The sequence below is a fragment of the Plodia interpunctella genome, chromosome 12, assembly GCF_027563975.2.
Source record: "Plodia interpunctella isolate USDA-ARS_2022_Savannah chromosome 12, ilPloInte3.2, whole genome shotgun sequence".
Taxonomy (NCBI): Eukaryota; Metazoa; Arthropoda; class Insecta; order Lepidoptera; family Pyralidae; genus Plodia; species Plodia interpunctella.
In genome coordinates, this window is record NC_071305.1 from 6,547,995 (window position 1) to 6,567,521 (window position 19,527).

General features: G+C 33.4%; 2 protein-coding genes across 4 annotated transcripts in view; both read left to right on the plus strand.

Moving 5' to 3' along the window:
* Window positions 1-19,527, plus strand: part of LOC128674461 (dopamine D2-like receptor) — a 155,513-nt gene that overhangs the window by 127,569 nt on the left and 8,417 nt on the right. For both annotated transcript variants that reach the window (XM_053752982.1, XM_053752983.1), the window contains exons 3-4: window positions 17,922-18,031; window positions 18,502-18,754. In XM_053752982.1, coding sequence (XP_053608957.1) covers window positions 17,922-18,031; window positions 18,502-18,754 — 363 coding nt within the window. The remainder of the gene's footprint in view (window positions 1-17,921; window positions 18,032-18,501; window positions 18,755-19,527) is intronic.
* LOC128674460 (uncharacterized) lies at window positions 1,831-8,676 on the plus strand. Of its 2 annotated transcripts, none has more exons than XM_053752980.1 (6): window positions 1,831-2,007; window positions 3,975-4,641; window positions 4,837-5,036; window positions 5,567-5,777; window positions 6,077-6,658; window positions 8,255-8,676. In XM_053752980.1, exons 1-6 carry the CDS (start codon window positions 1,990-1,992, stop codon window positions 8,518-8,520), a joined length of 1,944 nt encoding a protein of 647 aa, XP_053608955.1. In that variant the 5' UTR covers window positions 1,831-1,989; the 3' UTR covers window positions 8,521-8,676. The 2 variants fall into 2 exon arrangements, with proteins under 2 accessions (XP_053608955.1, XP_053608956.1); XM_053752981.1 differs by having other exon boundaries at window positions 4,158-4,641.

The window sequence follows — 19,527 nt, forward strand, 5'->3', positions numbered from 1 at the left end:
AACTAAATAGATAGTTAACTAATGTGCACATTGGTTGAGTGCAACCTGCTGGTTGTACGATGTTTTCCTTCACCGGAAACAAGTGGTGGCCAATGAACCTGGACATGAGGTGCTGTTATTTTAGATGCTTGTTATCCGCTCGATTCCAGAACTGTTTTATCTCATTATTATTTTCAAAATCAGTTAAAAAGCTTGTGTGACATGTCTAACAAATCCATTTAAACAATATCTAATTTCATTGACATGAATCTTTGGGACCTTGTATATTTTTACTTATGTATACATGAAATCTATAATGGAATCTAGGTGAATTTATTCATTCATAAAATTGATGCGTCTACGTGTCAGTAATATTTCTTCATTCAGCCATATATGTCAGGTATGCGGGGATCTAAAAAATATGGGTCGAAGACATATCTTCTAAAACGCCTGCCCATTTGTTGAGGTCAATAACGCTGAGTAATATTTTTTAAAACCATTATCCCGTATTTATTCTAAATTATACCAGTTCCACAGAAAAAATAATAATGAAAATTTATCATTCAAAGACTATTTCACAACTAGTCAAATCAGATACTATATTTATCAAATGTCAAAAACAAACAATATAAAAAGCTGGATGGAAGCTTGTGTGACAATAACATCCTTCGACATCACTATTTTGGAGTCAATAATCAATTCTTAGGGTTGGTTGCACCATCAACCTCACAGAAAAACGCAAAGAACGTCATTTTGTCTAAACGTCAACGGCGAGCCGGTTACAATCAACGTCAAATTTGATGGTGCAACTCACCCTTAAATTTACTTTGATTAGAACAAAAATATTGCATGGGCTGCGTTCTACCAGGCAACCTGCATGGTCGTTTGCCCACTATAAGAAATACATAAAAAAGTAAATCGCGTAGGTAATTCATAAAACTGACGAATTAAAGTGAGATTTAAATTACGTGTTATATTTATACATTTTATTTTATTCTTAGTCAAATAGGCAATGAAAATGATAAATCATTTCAAATCACAGTAAATCTAAAATGTCCAAAATTGTGCCGTAAAAAACGTTATATCACGGAGACGAGGTTAATATCGTCGGTATTGTCCGGCGCGCCTGTAAATGGCTCCCGTGGGGCCCGGCTTTATATCAACATTTTATCTAATTTGCGAATTACCTGCCGCCGTCCCTAGCCACTGATTTGGGAATTTTAAGCTAGAACTGCCATTTGTTCTGTTTCTTATCCTGGCATATTACTAGTAATATTTGCAGCTGTGAGGCCCTGATGCTGTTTTCGTCTTACGTCAACCCTTTATAGGAATGATTTTGTTGCCTAATTGTCTATATGAACAGGCTTTTAGCCCAATCGCCTCATATGTTATTTGGAATTGGTCCTATTCTAGGACGTGAATAAGATGCCATTTTTGTTTGTCGCCACTAATTTCAAATTAGTGTCACGATTATTTATCTAATTATCTACCTATCTATATATATTTTTTTTTCTTAACATTTTATTCTTATTCTATTTTTATCTTTAAAAAAATATTGAAAGCGCACCATGTAAAATACACAGTACAGTGGGCGAAGTGCGAGTTCACTTCTCACTATCGAATCGATTCGAAGTGAGACGCAGCGAACCAATCAAATTGCGGCGTAGTTGTCGTTGCGTCACAATAGCACACTGTGATTGGTTAGTTACGTCTCACTGCAAGTTTACTAGATGGTGTGATGTAAATAGCAAAGACGCACTACGTACACTGTTCTTTGGCTCTGTTGGCTGTTTTGTTTTGATTCCATTGCCACTACAAAAACCACTTACAAAAAAGTAAAAACTTCGCATTCGCATATTTTCGCAGTGTGGGTAGAACTAATATCAGTTTGAAAGTGCATCTTGTGCCTGTGAAAAATAAATCGATATATTAAATTGAAACAGATTAATCACTATTTCATTTTAGAATTTTGTAATCGGATTTATCGATAGAATATGAGCGAAATTGAAGATGATACCTTCACCTGATGTAAGTACATGTTAATAACTTGGAATTAGATTGGTTAGCTTAGGACCTAGTGATAATGAAACAAACATATTATTTTTGTATAAATATTAGTGAATATTACTTGATTTTCGCATTTATATCCATTAGGGTCATACAATTTGTAATGTATCGTGTATCGTAAATCGATAATGTATCGTAAATCGATTGTTTAAAGGCAAGATGTGTATTATCATGATAATAAACCAGTTGATTTCAGCTCATTAATTTTGCCTTAGAAACCAAAGGATTAACCAAAAAACAACTAATGCAGTAACAATAACACCACAGATAATTGCATTTTATTATATATTTGTCATGTTTGCGTGTTCCAGTCTCATTCAGGGGCTTTAGCGCCACAAAACCTCATCGTAAAAAAATAAGATTTTGACTGTAATTGATGAAATGCTAGTGCTGCCTATCAGCTGCCAAGGCTATCCCTTATTCGTCTCGTACGACATTCGCGGAAGAAAACGGACTACTGCTATTTTAGGGCGGAACAATACGACACATATTACCTACATATTATTAAGTATTATGTTGTCATAAATTCCAGTGCATGACAGATTAATATGATCCCTTATGGATCGCTTTTCAGATCACACCACAGAATAGCTAAAATTTCTCGTAGTTGACACAATCCATACTTTTTTACTAATATTATAAATGTGCATTATTTAATATTTTTATTCAATAAATATGTATCGACTTATTTTCGAGGTGCCTGAATTATTTTAACTACGTTCGTGCAACATACATTTACACAAAATATTAGCTAAAATAAGTCGAGAAAGCAACTTTTGTCCACTAGCGGATTGAGTTTACTGATGACAGAACAGTGTAATATGAATAGTGAATTCGATTTCAGTTGAATGTGTAAGTTTCCTTAGCCGCCAGTGTACGGCGAGTGAAGTCGTAATGTGGTTGGCCAGAAACACGTTTTCGCTTTTTGCCACGGCTGCCGCGTGCGAGGAATGTCAGGATTGTGTCCCTTTTTCCCTGTACATAAGTGTATTTCCCCGATTCTCACACATATATGTGGATTATGGGGAAGTTATTGTCGTGCGTTAGAATAATTTAGCACCATGTTTTTTTCTTTATTGCTTAAAGCTTCACGGGCTCCGTGAGAATGGTACTGTAATAAAAATTTGTTTCTGAATAATATAATTGGTCAGTTAGGAGTTGGAATCGTATAAATTCTTCTGCTAAATCTTTTTGACCTTGACCCAAAATTAGGGAATCTGTCTGTATCAAATTAGAAGCTTTATAACTATATCTCAATATGACTAAGTTGTCAGCAAGACTTTTAGAATCTGTTAGACCAAATCTCAAAATGAGTAGGTACCTACATTTGCATTTTGAAATTGTCACCTACGTTACAAAGATAAATCTTACTCAGCGTCCACTAATTGAGATCAATGAGTTTAGTAACTGACCTGGTAGCCTGTTTTTGAGCTGGTTATTGGTTCGGCTTAGTATTATCCTCGATAATTTGATACCCCGTACCCGTGTAATTGCTGTCAGAGTGACGAATGGGCATAATTTATTCCAGTGTGTGAAAAAATGAATAATTCGATTGAAGGCCACGTGATTTTAAAATGGACACACGGTCATGAATTTAAAATTCATTTTGTAATAAGTCTCGAAGAAAAGACTGTTTTTTAAACATAAACAATCAGTTGAAAATCCTAAAAAACATAAAAAAGTTTTTTTTAATCTTTCATACAAATTTACTGATAAGCTGATTGAACTACCTAAGTACATATACAACATATAAAGGATATTGTTTTTATTAACCAAGTACATGTATAATATTTAATTGAAGTTTTGTATTGAGCTTACCGTGATTTGGCTGATGCAAAGGAACCTATAAAAGAAATAAAAGTCTTTATAAATTAATGCATTTATACATTACTTCTGTCAGCTATACATAAGATTATAATATTTTCCAGGCTGTATGCATTGTCTGTCAATCAGTATTCTGCTGTAGCAATTGTCGGTGGAAACACGAGAATACAACCCATGGTCTACTTTTTGATTGTCCCATATGCAGAGGCAACGGATTTCTTTGCAGACCTGAGGAATTAAATGACGCTTTCCTCAAACATTTAACTGAAGAACATTCACCATTGCAGTGCAAGAAGTGCAGCAAAATATTCAAAACCATGGACGACTTTCAAAATATAGATAAATGCACGAGCATATCTGAAATCATTTCAAATGAAGAACCCAGTAAAAGTATCGTAGATGAAAAATTTGATTCTATTTACGAGAAGACAAAAAATGACAGTGAAAACGTTGAAGGTATTATATCTATTAACAAAGCTAGTAAGACAGCAGTTATAACACCTGTAGTAAGGAAAACTCATATAGTCGATTATGAATCCAGTGAAAGCGAAGAAGAATTGAAAGTTGATCAACAAACACCTCATCCTAAAAAAGAACCTAAGACTCCGAAACTGAAAAGACAAAGGGCTGCAACACCTCATGCTAAAAAGCTGCTTAGTTTGATGAGGCAGAAAGTGGTTGAAGAATACGAGGAAACTATTGATGAAGTTAATTGTGATGGATCGCCTGTAAATAGTAAAACTACACCCTCAAGAACTGACAACGTTGGCAGTGAGTACATATTTAAGTTAAATATTTTACTGTAAGTTACTTTTTACTGTAGATTTAAAATTCAGTATATTTTACTTTAGTGTGTTTTGAATAATAATTTGGAAAAGAAAAATACTGACATTGTTCTGTAGACAGGCTTTTAATAAGTTCAGTAAGAAAATAAGCCACAAATAATTTAGTCCAAATCTTCTTTAGATCTGGAAACCCAAAAGGAGATGACCACACCCACTTCCCACATTCAGCCTAACATCCTGAAGTTGGCACAAGCTGTGACCACCAGTACACCGACTCACCCAGCCAATAATGGGTGGTCCATGTTCACAGGCCAGGGAGCTGACTCCCCGCTCTCTGAAATCGAGAACGCTGATAGTCCAGCCCAAAGTACCAATAATGAGGTACCCATATTTTGAAATAAATCTATACTTCCAATTTGCTCAATTAAATAACTATAGGTATTCATCACATAATTTATTTAGTGCATGTATGAAACAATTTTTTAAGATGAAATAAATTATTTTGAATTACGATTATAAGATGGAAGAGTACTTTGTATGTACCAATTTGGAAAAAATAAAGTTTCAATTAAAAAAACATTCCACATATATAGATATTTTATTATGATTTACAGAGATAGGTTTAAAAAAAAAAAGAGTATTCGTTTCGCAAGATTGGATATAGTTTTGTAATGTTTCATATACCCGATGAATTATGGCTTATAGTTTTTATAACATTTTTTTTTATAATATATGTAAATATAACTTTTGTATGTGTGATTCTCATTTAATGTAAAGGGAGTGAACGAGGACTATAACATATTGAACACTTAAAAGCAAATTTATCTTTTTTCCGAGACTCCGCGATAAAGATATATGCATGTCTATTTCCTTTCCTTCGTCTTTTCATACTTATTTTATTTTCTATTTAGCCTTCGAAGACGGAAACTGAAAATGTGCTTCCAAAACTTAAGAGCATCATTGTTACTGGCAGCCGCATTCGCCTCGGCAGTCAGGATAGTTCTGAAAAACAAGTTACATTCGCAGACTCCATGAATAATACGGAGCCATCGTCTGTGAAAACTAAGAAAGTGAAATTTGCGGAAGATACCGTATTTGAGCAGCAACCGAAAGTTAAGAGGGGTAGTTTAAACTTTTTCATTTTGTTTTCTTCGTATTTAAATTACAAACAATAATATCGATACATTATTGCGTACCTACGTGACTCATATTGAACGCTATTTTTAACGCTATTCATATTAACGCATTTTATTTCATTAACTATTCATATAATTATTTATTATACACTTATTTTTGTTTTAAAAGAGACATATACTTACAAGTTTCATTTTAACTTTTAAATTTGTTTAAATTTCTTCTTATACTGACTTTATAATTTTACAGCGACATAAAAATGTATTTTTATTTTTTGTTATTTCTAGTTTATCGCAAACCAAAACGCATGCTGACGCCAGGCCCTCAAAAACCGAGATTCGCTCACAACCCCCGGTTTCAAGCGCTCATAAATCGTTTCGAGAACAAAGGGTTTACATTAGCTCGAACTCCAGTCCAGTCTCCCAAAGAGACAGCTCTTGAAAACACTCCACCAGTGGGTGACCATGCTAACATTCCTGCCAGGGCAATAAATTTCAAAGAAGACAGTCCAGTTGTTGAAACAGAAAACTATTCAAAGGAATCAAATGAATTATTCAAGACCTGCGTCGACTCGCCCATACAACCCAGTGTCAACAACGCAATATCTGCTCTGACCAATAACATAGCCGGATCTTTACAAAATTGTCTCTCTTCAGTCCTAAGATCTAATGAAGAAGACACCGAAATCCAATTCAAATTCGTTATCACAAAGAAAAAAGTGAGCGTAAAAAGACTCAATGAAAGTGGAGCCCTTGATGAGGAAATAAGTGAAATTGACAGAAACTTAGGATACAATAAAGAGAACATTTGGTCGAGCGTGGCAAAAGCTGTGAAAAATGTATTTTGGGGAGACCAAGGGACTAATTTAGGTGCGTGGTTTTTATTACCTACTTTTATAAATGAGATAACATTTGTAGCAAACATGAGAATGAAGAAAAAGTGAGAATTGTTTAATATCTGTTGAAACGTTTCAAATGCATGTTTTTTACTCTAATTACCTGTAATTTAGATAATTAGGAACAACGGTTATAAATGTTGATATTAAAGGCTTTTCTGAAAAACAAAATATAATTGATAAACTAATATTATCTAGTTTCTAACGTTGGATTCTCTCTCACTCTTATCTTCACATGTTCTTAGTGTCATTCGAGGCTGGACGTCACAAAACCCGGGGTCAGCGTAAAAATAACACTTGGAGATTTTAAAAATAAGACTGTGATTTTATAGGTACAACCGACAACCGGCACCTGCCGTGCCTAACGGTAGTCACCCTTGGGAATGCTATTAGTGTCCACCAGTTGCTAGGGCTATGTGTCGTTTAGTCGTTTCATACAATATCTATGGAAAGATATCCTGTGGTCTTATTCTAGGACGGAACCACAAGGCACAATGCTTCTAACGTTGTATTGATAGACAAAAACACTACAGTGAAAATAAGGATTTATTTAAAAATATAAAAAAAAAATTCAACTGCCCAAAACAGTATTTAAAGTAAAATACTCTTTGCATAAAAAATCACATGCTTCTATATTAAAATATAACATTTTATATAACGAAGTATTTCCATTTCAAATCCATTAATAATTTTTTTTCACAAGATATTAAATACATATACATAATATTCCATTAAAAATTTTCAAGTTAACAAAATTAGCCATGATTCGCTAAATATTAAATCCATAATATGAATCTCTTTGGAATGAAAATTCATTTAATTTAAAATTTAACGAGAAGAAATAAGGTCCAAGTGAAGTTCAAACAGTTTCTGTCTCGAGTACAGCAATATTGCGTTTTCTATTCACAAGTATATTGGCTTGTTTCAGTTGTAATATCATTTCGCTCCAAGGCCTTTTATTTGTGAATGTATAAATTATCACTGATTTGTTTAATACATCATAACCTCCTTTTATTTTTTTGACATGTGCAATTATTTGTTTAACCGATCGAAATCAACTTTCTTATGTTCGTAATCAGAATCAGAATGAATAAATGTAAATTTAATTTAAAATAATCATTTAAAATAAGTAATTATTAATACGTAATTGAATATTTATAGGTAAATTTAAAATACCAGGCGAACGGGGCAAATGAAAGTCGTTTCAATAAGCCTAATAAAATTTAGTAAAATTACATTGAAATAAGATTATTGAAATATTTTGATTATTTTATTTACATTTCTAAATAATGCCTAAACGTAATATTTCTGCTAGGAATTTATAATTCCAACTGAATAAGTACCGAGAATAAATAAACACTTTATACAATATTTTTGGACTTACTTTTATTTGAATTGACTGTATGAAGGTAATCTGTTGTCTGTACTCTAATAATCGGGTGAAGAATTGTAAAATTTGGGTTTGACGTACAGTCACTGTAAGTCACATCGAATTTTGAGTCACCTCTAAAAATAATAAATAAATATTTAGAATAGGTACGTCAACTAACAAAATATCTAAAATTTCCAGCAATAACAACCCCGTACAAATCATTAAACGAATCCACGACATCATCCGCGTCCAAACGCAAATGCGATGAGATGTCAGACCCGGAGCTCAGTCCACTGAACCACAAGCGTCACAAATACGAGGGGAAGATTCGAGGGAGACCCCCTCTGAGGAGGTGCAACACCTGGGGTGTCTCCGGTCTCAGGAGCTCCCAGTCAGCTGAACAACAAAGACTTTTGAAGGAAATTTCTGCGGGCCATGATGATGTCATGAATCAGAGTTTTTGAATTACTTTAATTTAATTAAGATAAAAAATAGGAATATTGAAATTATAAAAGTAAGTGTTATGATAATAATTTGATTTTATTTGGCATGTTTTATTATTCAAAATTTGTAATTTATAGTAAATTGCGAAAATCGGTAATTATATAATTAAAGAGGAACCTTACAACTTTTATTTACTATCCTTATGTATAGTATCTGGCAACCCTATAAAATGTTCCATACACTTCCTAAGAAGTGTTGGAAACATTTTATTCAGTCATGTTATTACTCAAAATATTAAGTGTGACTTCCACCAGTCAATTTTGACGTTAACTTTAACCTGCGCCGAAAAATGCAAAGTACTACGCCATTATGTCTAGAAATCAGCGGCGAGCAGGTTAAAGTCATTGTCAAATTTGACTGGTGCAACTCACCCTTGCTGTGTATTCCCCAACACACAAATAAAGGACTCAGCAATATGAACATGTTATGTAAATAAGCATTCAATAATACGTCCCAGTCTCTTTACTCGGAAAATGCAAATTCTACCGCTGAAGTCAGGACTTCGAGGCAAACATGCATCGTTATTAATATATTGAGAATGGTAATGTTCAGATACAATCATATAATATAATGTTATAGGTAATAGTAAATTCTAGTTTTTCATGTCTGTAATATACTACACTAATGATTTGATTAATTTGTAAAATCAACTCTGAGGCCACATTAAGGCAGTACCGCGGGTTTCGGACACAAGCAAAACAAGGTTGGATTGCACCAGTCAGCTTTCACGATAACTTTGACCTGTGCAGATCAACGTAAAGTTGATTGTATCTAATTAGCGTCAGCGTCATTGTATCTAATTGGCGTCGGCGCGCGGTTTTACTGTTAACGTTAAAGTTGACTGATGCTATTGAGCCTAAGTAAAATTAACTTTGACCGGAGACACAAAAAAATTTATACTACCGAGATTCCGGGATAAAAAGTAAATGTGTTACTCCAGGTTATATTCTACCCGTGTACCAAATTTCGAAACAATCTGTCCAGTGGATTTTGCGTGAAAGAGTAACAAACATACACATATACATCCTTACACTTTCGCATTTATAATATCAATAGGACTGCTCAATTGTCACAGTGTAAGTAATAAACGCCAGCCTGGTTATAAGCAAAAGATGAATATATTGTCAACACATCCGTCTGTGGCTGTCGATTGTAGAGGACTGACGCGATTTATGACCCTCGACATCTGTGAGTGGCGGTCCCTAGCTGATGACTGACACTTCAATTATATCTGACTAGCTGTTTCTCACAGCTCTGCACGCGGCTATAAAGGGTATTTTTTTTACACTGCTCAAAATTTGTGAGCTGACACGGATGATGACACTGAGTCGGTATCCTCAGAAATCGATTTTAAAGTATGACATAACATTCCGGCCTTCCAAAAAAATTGGGTGATTAACTGACTGTCATTAAATATGGACAATTATAAACGACTCAATTCTCAAACTGCTGACTCAAACTGCATTATTCGTAATTGACAAGAGTAAATTTTATCCCAATAATCTCACAGGTGGAAAGTCCTAGGACGCAGCTAGTTTATGTATTCCTAATAAGTACAATTTTCATGTTCCACTTACATTATAGCTTAGGATTACTAAAGCGTATTTAAGGATAATGTTATGTATTTTAGTGACCCTAATAATATATGATTTGTATGACGCCGCGCAAATTTCGACAATATTAGTATCGTGTATCATGGCCGAGGGTATTCCAAGCACGCACACAGTACGTGACAGTATTATTTCAAATTCAAAGGGTAAAAGTAAAGCCTATATTAAAAAAGATGGTTCCTTGTAATAGAAGCGTAGCACGAAATGACTTTTCTTCATTGCGATTGGCGGTCACGACGGGAATAGCACTCCAAAATTGACTTTTCACATCTCGCCGCCTTTATTGTGTTAGTTTACAGTTGAATTTGCTTTGACAGATTGTATTTTTAAAGTTGCAAAGGTCTATGCTATGGAACTCTGATGCTGAATACGAAAATGGGTAAGTGATATAGTGTTGCGAATTTTACGCGGTATTCTTTTAGTCCCCTGGAGTCTTCATTTCTAATTTGAAAGTCGTACGCAGTTTCATAAATCGATGATAGTTTCCTGGTTGTAGGATAATGTTGCTTTCAGTTTATATAAATGTGAGTATATCAGAATACCTATAGCTGTTGTTTTTTCTTCTTGGGAACATACAAATTCTCGATGTTTTCCTTAATCGGAAGCAAGTGGTGGTATATGAAATGTGACACGAGTAGGATTCGAACCTGTGACCCTCAATAATTTTAAACGTCTTACTCACAACCACAGTTTAGTTATAGTAAGTAGTATACATTTATGAATATGCAAACGTTTAAAAATATTCTTAGACCGAAAAATTTCAATGTGAAATACATACATTTTCATATGAAATAGTGTCCAAAATAGCGATAAAACTTTAGTTTTATAAGGCTTATGACTGGGTTGCACCAGTCAACCATTAACATGCGCAAAAAAATGCAAAGTAGTCGACGGAGCGCAAGTTAAACTCAATGTCAAAGTTGACTGGCGCAACTCACCATAACTAATAACCTCGATGCATGTGACATTTGTATTTAGCTTGTATAATCATCGTGGCCTGATTGATGTAGATACTAATAACTCTCTTCGGAACATCAATCGAGAAATAATCGAATACGTGCCGGGAATGCTACAATAATTTGCTGCAGAGTTGTGCCTACTCGTTCGGATATGGCCTATTTATAACGTGACCTGAAATTTGTTTCTTTACTATTTTCTTAACGTATTATGGTGATACTTACACTAGACTAGACAGTGCTGCAGGCGTATCAATAACTATTATGGAACGAAATAAAAACAAAACAAATGCGGTGAAGTTCAATTTAGAAACTTGAAATTAATCGCACTAGTATTAAAAATTAATATGATAGTACGAATTTGCGATGCAGATCAGTTTAGCTCCTGAACTGGATTGCATTATGAGATGATGGCAAGCCGTCTGACCAGACTAATAAATACTATTATACTGATTGATTTGCTACTAGCTGTTTACCCGCGGCTTCGCCCGCTGAAATTCCTTCGGGAACAGTTATTTCTTCGTATTAAAATGGCATTGGGATAGTTGAATTAAAATATCCATAGCACATTTAAAATACACACAGCGCCATCTAGTGTTTTTATATACGGCACCACTTATAATAATTATATAGATTTTTGCAAATCCCACGGAAACAGTTTAGAGTAGTTTTTTCCGGGTTTAAAGGTTGTTGGTAGTATTTTTGGACGCTATATCTGCAGTAATAAGGTAGGTACCACAATAAACAGGACATTCGAGATATCACGATATCAATATATTCAATCCAATCATTATTTTTGAATTTAAAAGTTAGACACTTGTCACTCCTATAATTTATATATTATGGATAAGGTTATTAATTATAACATTATTAATAATGCCCAAGCACTTTGAATATGGACAAGCCATTTCGGGTATCAAATCATTTATCACATTGAATATTGTCAATTAATCGATTCGGGCCAAGATGTGTGTGTGATTGTGGGACAGGAAGAGAAAATATACTCTTGAGTTAGGTCAACTTTTGTGATTCATGGACATAATTATGAACGTGGATTGTGGACTTCATAGGCAATGTGGAGTGAATTATTGTGATTATGCTTATATTGTCTCCGTAGTTATCTGCCCTAGTTTTGTTTTAAAGGAAACTAGCGGCCCGTCCCGGCTTCGCTCGGGTAAAGACAATAATTTATACACCTAAACCTTCCTCAGGAATCAAACTATCTAATGATGGAAACCGCATGAAAATCCGTGCAAAAACTACTTTTTGAATTTATCGCGAACAGACAGACTGACAGACAGTTGTGGCCGAGGACTTTGTTTTATAATTTGTAAGGATATGTTTATTATCTATCGCTGCAGTGAAATAAAATCTACTAACTATTATAAAACAGATTTTAAAGACGTAAGTATATGAACTTAAATAAAAAATATAAGATATTCTTAGTGTCCCAAATACTATTCTGTAAAAATTCGAAGAGAATGAATATAACGGAGCAAGAAAAAATTAAATACAAAATTCTGCTGATGTTGTTTGAACGGCTAGACTAAAGTGGTGAATTTTATTGTTGGAAAGGAGACCACAAAAACGTTTTCGCTCGGTGGCGAAATGACGAGAGGTCAAGAGGACACAGATAGATATAAAAAGAAAAGTTCTAAACCAAAATTTGACTTTTATCATGTACTTAAATAATAATAATATAAGTACTACTACTTAAAATAAAAATATTTTTGATTAAGTAGTTTCTGTGGGTGGTTGTGTGTTTATCTATATATGTATAAGTTATAAAATATACCTAGTATCCATGAGTTAGTAACCTATAACACAAGTCTCGATCTTGCTTTGGGGCCAACTCAATTTGTGTGATTTTTCCATACATATTTATTATTTATTTTGATACGTATTCTCAGGATCCATCGGGACCCGGTCCTTTGAGGCATTCATGGGGCCGAAGCCAACGTTGAAGAGGCCTTTTTGTACCTTTATATTTTTAAAATGAGATGGTTGCATCTATCTTTTGTGTACCATTGGGAAACACCAATGGACAGTCCTCCATCCAACCCAAATAAAAGTTACCCCAATTACGGCTTTATAAATCATTCCGAGAATCCAGTAAAAAGAAAAGAGATTTTATTGTTTATTAGCAACCTGGCGCGGCTTCGCACGGTGTCTTTTATGTATATGTATAACTTCGGCAATAAATTTGCTAAATAACCAGTGAAAACTGAATAAAAATCCGTTGCGTAATTTAAAAAAAAAACTTAGAAACAGACAAACGCGGAGGCCAACTTTGTTTTATTTATCTGTGGCAAGAAAAATACAATTTCTGCGACTCCACAATACTGGAATAGTCATGACCGACTTGTTCGTAATCGCGGAGTTCTCGCACCCCATTGAGAAGTACGATCCTTGATCTAACTTCGAGATAGTTCCTATCGTAAAACGGAGTCTTTTGCGAACTTAAAGTGATTCTTTTCCTTTCGTTTTCTTAGTTTCGACAGGATTTGAACTTAACCAAATTCATCCGAGTCAATAGGGTCAATGTAAAAGTTAACATAACATAACATATTCATTCCTTATGGTAAACTGATAGGTATATTAGACACGACGTATTGAGTGGCAAATCCGGAAGTATCTAATTATGATTGATTTTGAAAATGGAATCCCAGTTAGAGTGCTTCACGAAATTAATTGCAAATATACGATTTCAAGGCTGGCAATCTTATTATAATTACGATAGGTAAACAGGAGTGTACCATGAAACACGAAGCACATAGCGTCCACAAGTCATTGCGTTCACACGTTCACTTTTTAAGACGATGTGGGAAAATATACAGCAAGTGGACGTTCCTAACGTACTATGTGTTTGTATATTTGGTGGCCTCCACACTCGTGTGCGAGACTTAGAAATTCTATTAAATAGATGTTGCCCGGGGCTTTGCTCCCGTGGGCATATTGAGATAAAATGTAGCCTAAAGCCATCTTGGATAATGTAACTTTCTAATGGTGAAAGAATTTTTGAAATCTGTTCGGTAGTTTCGAAGATTATCCGCCTCAAACATACAAATGCTTACCTTTTTATAATAATAGTATAGATATATTATGTATCTAAGTAGGCTTTTTAAACGAATACCGCTTTGGGCCCCAATAAAAGACGTCTGATAATATAGGGATCTACAATCTAACCCATTTATTATTTCATATATTGAAAAATTATTTTTTTATAGTTTATATATAATATAATTTATATACTATGAAAAAATATTTTCATGAAAGTGCCGATTGTGGAATAATAGAGATAAAGATTATGTATTCGATATTCGAACTTATTGTTTTTAATTTTTCGAATACATTATGAATATTGAATACATTATAATATCATAATACACATTATAATCGAATACATTATTTATTCGATATTCGAAAAAAATATAAAAATTGACTTCAAACTTTGTCATCAAAATCCCAATTTGAGCAACAAAATACAAGCGACAAAAATAATTGAGATTCAATGTTATGAAACGCCTATCATTACAGAATTTCTCGAAATTCCCCTCCGGAGGGAGGAGAGCCTGGAAATCTTCCCAAATCGCTCCACTCAGTCCCCTTTCCGGTCTAAATGCTTCAATGAAAAATTACTCGTTTCGCACGCCATCGGCTCGGATCACAAATTGACGATACAAGAGAAGTGTTTTGGTTGGATTTCTAGATTTATCATTTGTTCTGATTATAATAAAATGAATTACAATTTTTGACACTGTTAAAAAAATATTACTATCACGACACACGCAGATCATGTTATTTTTCTCTTATTAAGGTGCTTTTTGATGAAATCTGTTAATAAATTAATAGATAACATGTATATCGATCAGAAACTCGATTTTACGCAAAATTCGTTTCATAAATTTTCTTCAATTTTTTAAAATTGGTACTTAAATCACAATCAAAAGAGTGAGAGATGAATGCATATTTTTGTAGACAGCTAAATAAATAAAAACTATAAATAGAGATGAGACACGAGGTTTGAATCTGTGATCCACAAGAACGTTTACAACTACTTACATTTTTTAAAATTTTGATTATGACAGATAAATCATAATTCCCTAGCCGGAAGTTACTATTGTGATTGATGAAGGGACCCTAGATAAAACAACTCCTTATCCTCCTATGGATGACTAAGGGCAGCCTACAGGCAAAAACAGGTTTCCCAAAAAGGGCGTAACCAGCCGGTTATAAAATTACAGCCAAGTCTTCTAAATTTCTAGGTTTATTTTTTACGCCGGGCTTTGCGGCGTCACAGCCAGGAATGTGCCGGGAATATATGAGAATAAGACAGGTGGAAATAATCTATGTATGTGTGGTGCGAAGTAGCTACTCATGTTATCAGTTTTTATTTTCGTTCCAAATGCTTTGCTTAAATTTTTCTGTCTGGTTTCCATCATTTCAGTATGAATTTTTTATTTTAACAGTATCTAAAAATAACATTTTGCTGTTTTGAAATTGTGATTGTTAGAAGTCTGTTCTTGGATTTAAAATATATTTTAGAAATGTATAATATCATTTTAGTTTCTCATTATAACATAGCAATTATTTTCAATACCTTTAACCAACCTAGCCTTTCAGGATCGAAAAACACAGCTTAATATTATAGGTATTACTTTTATTATTTTCGTATAGCCAACTAAGATAACAAGCCTGCTGACTTGCGAATGTTCAATGTAGCAAAAATTGATTTTGGAGCGACGCAGAATACATAACGATCTACTTGTACAGTCAACAGCACATCAAGTTACGCTGCATGAAACTTTATGGCGCGTTAATAGCGGCGAGTTTGCAATAAATTTGGGTAGGTTGATGTGTCTAACAATTATAACAAGGTGACTTTGATGTTCATTTTATTTCGATATCTTCTTTACTATATTAAAGGTGAATCTCCTGCGTCCACTTGTATCCATCGTATAGATTCATACTAAGCAAGAAACATTTACATATTTACTACAAAATTTTACTATTTCTAAGGAAAGCAATTATTTTTAGGGTGTACCTTTTGTTTCCTTTTATATCTATTGATGAATCATGAAATACTTTTACTTTTAAATTAATTTACTAATACTAATAAGTCACATATTGGATATATATAAAGTTCAATGAGTCTATGCTTTTTCAACCAGTCAACAGTGGTTCAACCAGTCTAGTCGTTTTTACGATTGCACTGGTTCAATGGGACTATTATCACCCAAGTCGCACATCGAATTCTATTTAAAGTCAAAGCAAAGCCGCAAAGTCCAGCTAGTCAAAGAATATAGTCGTCTTTCAACAAAATATATGGCGCGGAACTGAAGCTGAACAAGTTATAGGCAATATGATCAATATTCAAACACGCCAAACAGACACCGTACCTAATATCCTGTGAATCACTCACATATATGTAAAAGATGGCCGTCGTAGATAGAATCGAAAAATAAGGCTGTTATAGCATATTTGTGGAGGACATATTTCTCTTGGGATTCGCGAGTGTTATTTCATTTTATAAGTTTCGATTTTATACTTTGGTCCTTACACGTGTAATAAATTAGCGATAGAACAGACAATATGATAATTATGACCTGTTTTTGATGATTCGCAAATAAATATCAAGATCATTGGTTAATTAACCAACTTTCTTCCAAATATTTTTATGTAACCAACTTCACATCCAAATATTTTTATGTACAGTGGCTGCTATAATATGTACAAGATGACAAAAAAGTAAGCATATAAGAAAATGACATGGTAACAGTGTTGTTTTTATGCTGTTCATTTTTCCAAATAAATGGATAATAGATATATTGATTTATTACCTAATAATTTCTGCGTTTTATTTGTAAAATAATTATTATAACAGAAAATATTGAAATAGCAATAAGTATTGATGACTACAGCAATTTGTTTTTGGTGTACAGGATATAGAAATTACATAAACTAATGAATGATGGCTTATATCCATCAGTGGGCAATGAAATGATACTTATGTTAATAACACATTTTAATTGACGTCTTTGGAGTAAAGAGTAGTAGCCAGTAGAGTTACTTTTAAGTATTCTTTTGACGTCAATAAGTGATGTACTTATATCTTTCAAAATTGACTAAATAATTGACCTTCGACGACAGAAGAGGGAGAGTTATAATTTTAACGTGGTTATGTATCTGTATGTCTACTCGTAGCATCGTAGCAGTCAAACAGCTAAACAGATTTTGATGTAGTTTTTTGTTTTTGAAAGATAATTTATTCGAGAGTGTTCCTAGCTATCTTTGGAAAATGTGCGTTCAGCCGTTTTAAAATCGTCAGCTCTTTTTAACTCCCGACGCTAAAAGAGAAGAGTTATGTCTGTCTGTGTATCTGTCTATAGTATCGTAGCTCCCAAACGGTTGAATCGATTTTCGTTTAGTTTATTTTTGTGTCATAGATAATTTTATGCCGAGTTTTTCTTAGCCATGTTTCATTGAAAATCGGTTCAGCCGTTCAAAAGTTGTAGCGAAATGAATATTTAAAGTCGAGGGTTTTTTATTTTGTCTAACAAATAAATTTGTCTGACAAATAAATTTGTCTAACAAATAAATTTGTCTAACAAATAAATTTTGTCTAACAAATAAATTTGTCTAACAAATAAATTTGTCTAACAAATAAATTTGTCTAACAAATAAATTTGTCTAACAAATAAATTTGTCTAACAAACAAATTTGTCTAACAAATAAATTTGTCAAAATTAGATATGCCAGCAACTCAAAGGATTTGTATAATTTGTTTGTCCACAGGTGAATGGTTCCTGGGGGCTTCCCGCGTTCGTGTGCGACGTGTACATCGCGATGGACGTCACCTCATCCACTTCCAGTATTTTCAATCTAGTCGCCATCTCTGTTGATAGGTAAGTGAAACATCTACTAAACCTTACATCCTTCTGTCAATCCTTCAGTTTTCAGTGTGCCTGCGACTTACGAATGCGAAAGCGACCATCAGATAGCTTTAAATGAGTTGAATAATATCTGACACCAGTTTAGCAATAAGAAAACCGATTAGAAAGAAAGTAGGAAGGTACCTAAACGAAAACATATCTGGACGATTTTCAGATGAAAATTCAGAAGGTTTATCACCTATTTTTGTTTAGCTTAGTAAATCAATCATGTAAAAAGTCACTAGCTGCTACATCAAAAAGATTGAAGTTGCAGAGATTGGATATATATATATATATATATATATATATATATATATATATATATATATATATATATATATATATATATATATATATATATATATATATATATATATATATATATATATATATTGGATTTTCTCTTTCTTTTCTCTCTTTCTATAATTAATTCTATCCCACAGATATATAGCAGTAACACAACCAATAAAGTACGCGAAGCACAAAAACAACAGGCGGGTCTGGTTCACTATAGTTCTGGTGTGGCTGATCTCTGCTGCAATAGGAGCGCCTATAGTCCTGGGGCTAAACGACACCCCCGACAGAAACTTCGACGAATGCCTGTTCAATAGCCAGAACTATGTTATTTACTCCTCACTGGGTTCCTTCTACATACCCTGCATCATGATGATGTTTCTGTACTACAATATTTTTAAGGTATGTGTTTTTATTTGCGTTTCTTTCACAGCTGGGTGAATTTCACGAGCGTTTTGAACTCCGCCGCGGGCGGAGTATTGTACAGTTTAATAAACACTAATGACAGTGTTTATTAAACTGTACAATACACGGTAATCGATTTAATTATATTATTTTATATATAAGTAAAGTACTGGTACAATGTTAATTTTATAAATGTTTAATTTTAAAAAAAGATACTTTATTTTAAAAAATGTGCAACACTGATGAAACGCTACACGCCGCGTTCAAACGGTCGTGAAATTCACCCAGCTGTGTATGTTGATTAAGAAATGGTATTAGATTTTTCAAGATACTACTGAGAAGAATTTTTGGATTGCACAAAATTATGAATATTAATGTCAAATTTTTTTAGAAGCATTTGCCTAGCACCAGACTGTGTGTAGTTTGAAAGATGACAATTTGAATTTCATGATTTATATGATACTCTAAGGATGGGTCGTATCAGTTAACTTTAACCTACGCAGAACAACAGCAAATACGTCATTTTGTATAATTATCGGTGGGTCAAATTTAACGTCTAAATTGGTCAATGGGAAAATAAACACTATGGTTTGGTAGTGTTTATAACAAACGAATTAACATATATTTACTTAAATCATAATTCACTTAATATTAGGCAAAAATAAAATTAATCACGTCTTCATGTAAAGCAATATCTTAAAAGTATTCGTGAGCTAATGATCCATGAAAGGTATTAAGGTATTATTATATATATATATATATATATATTA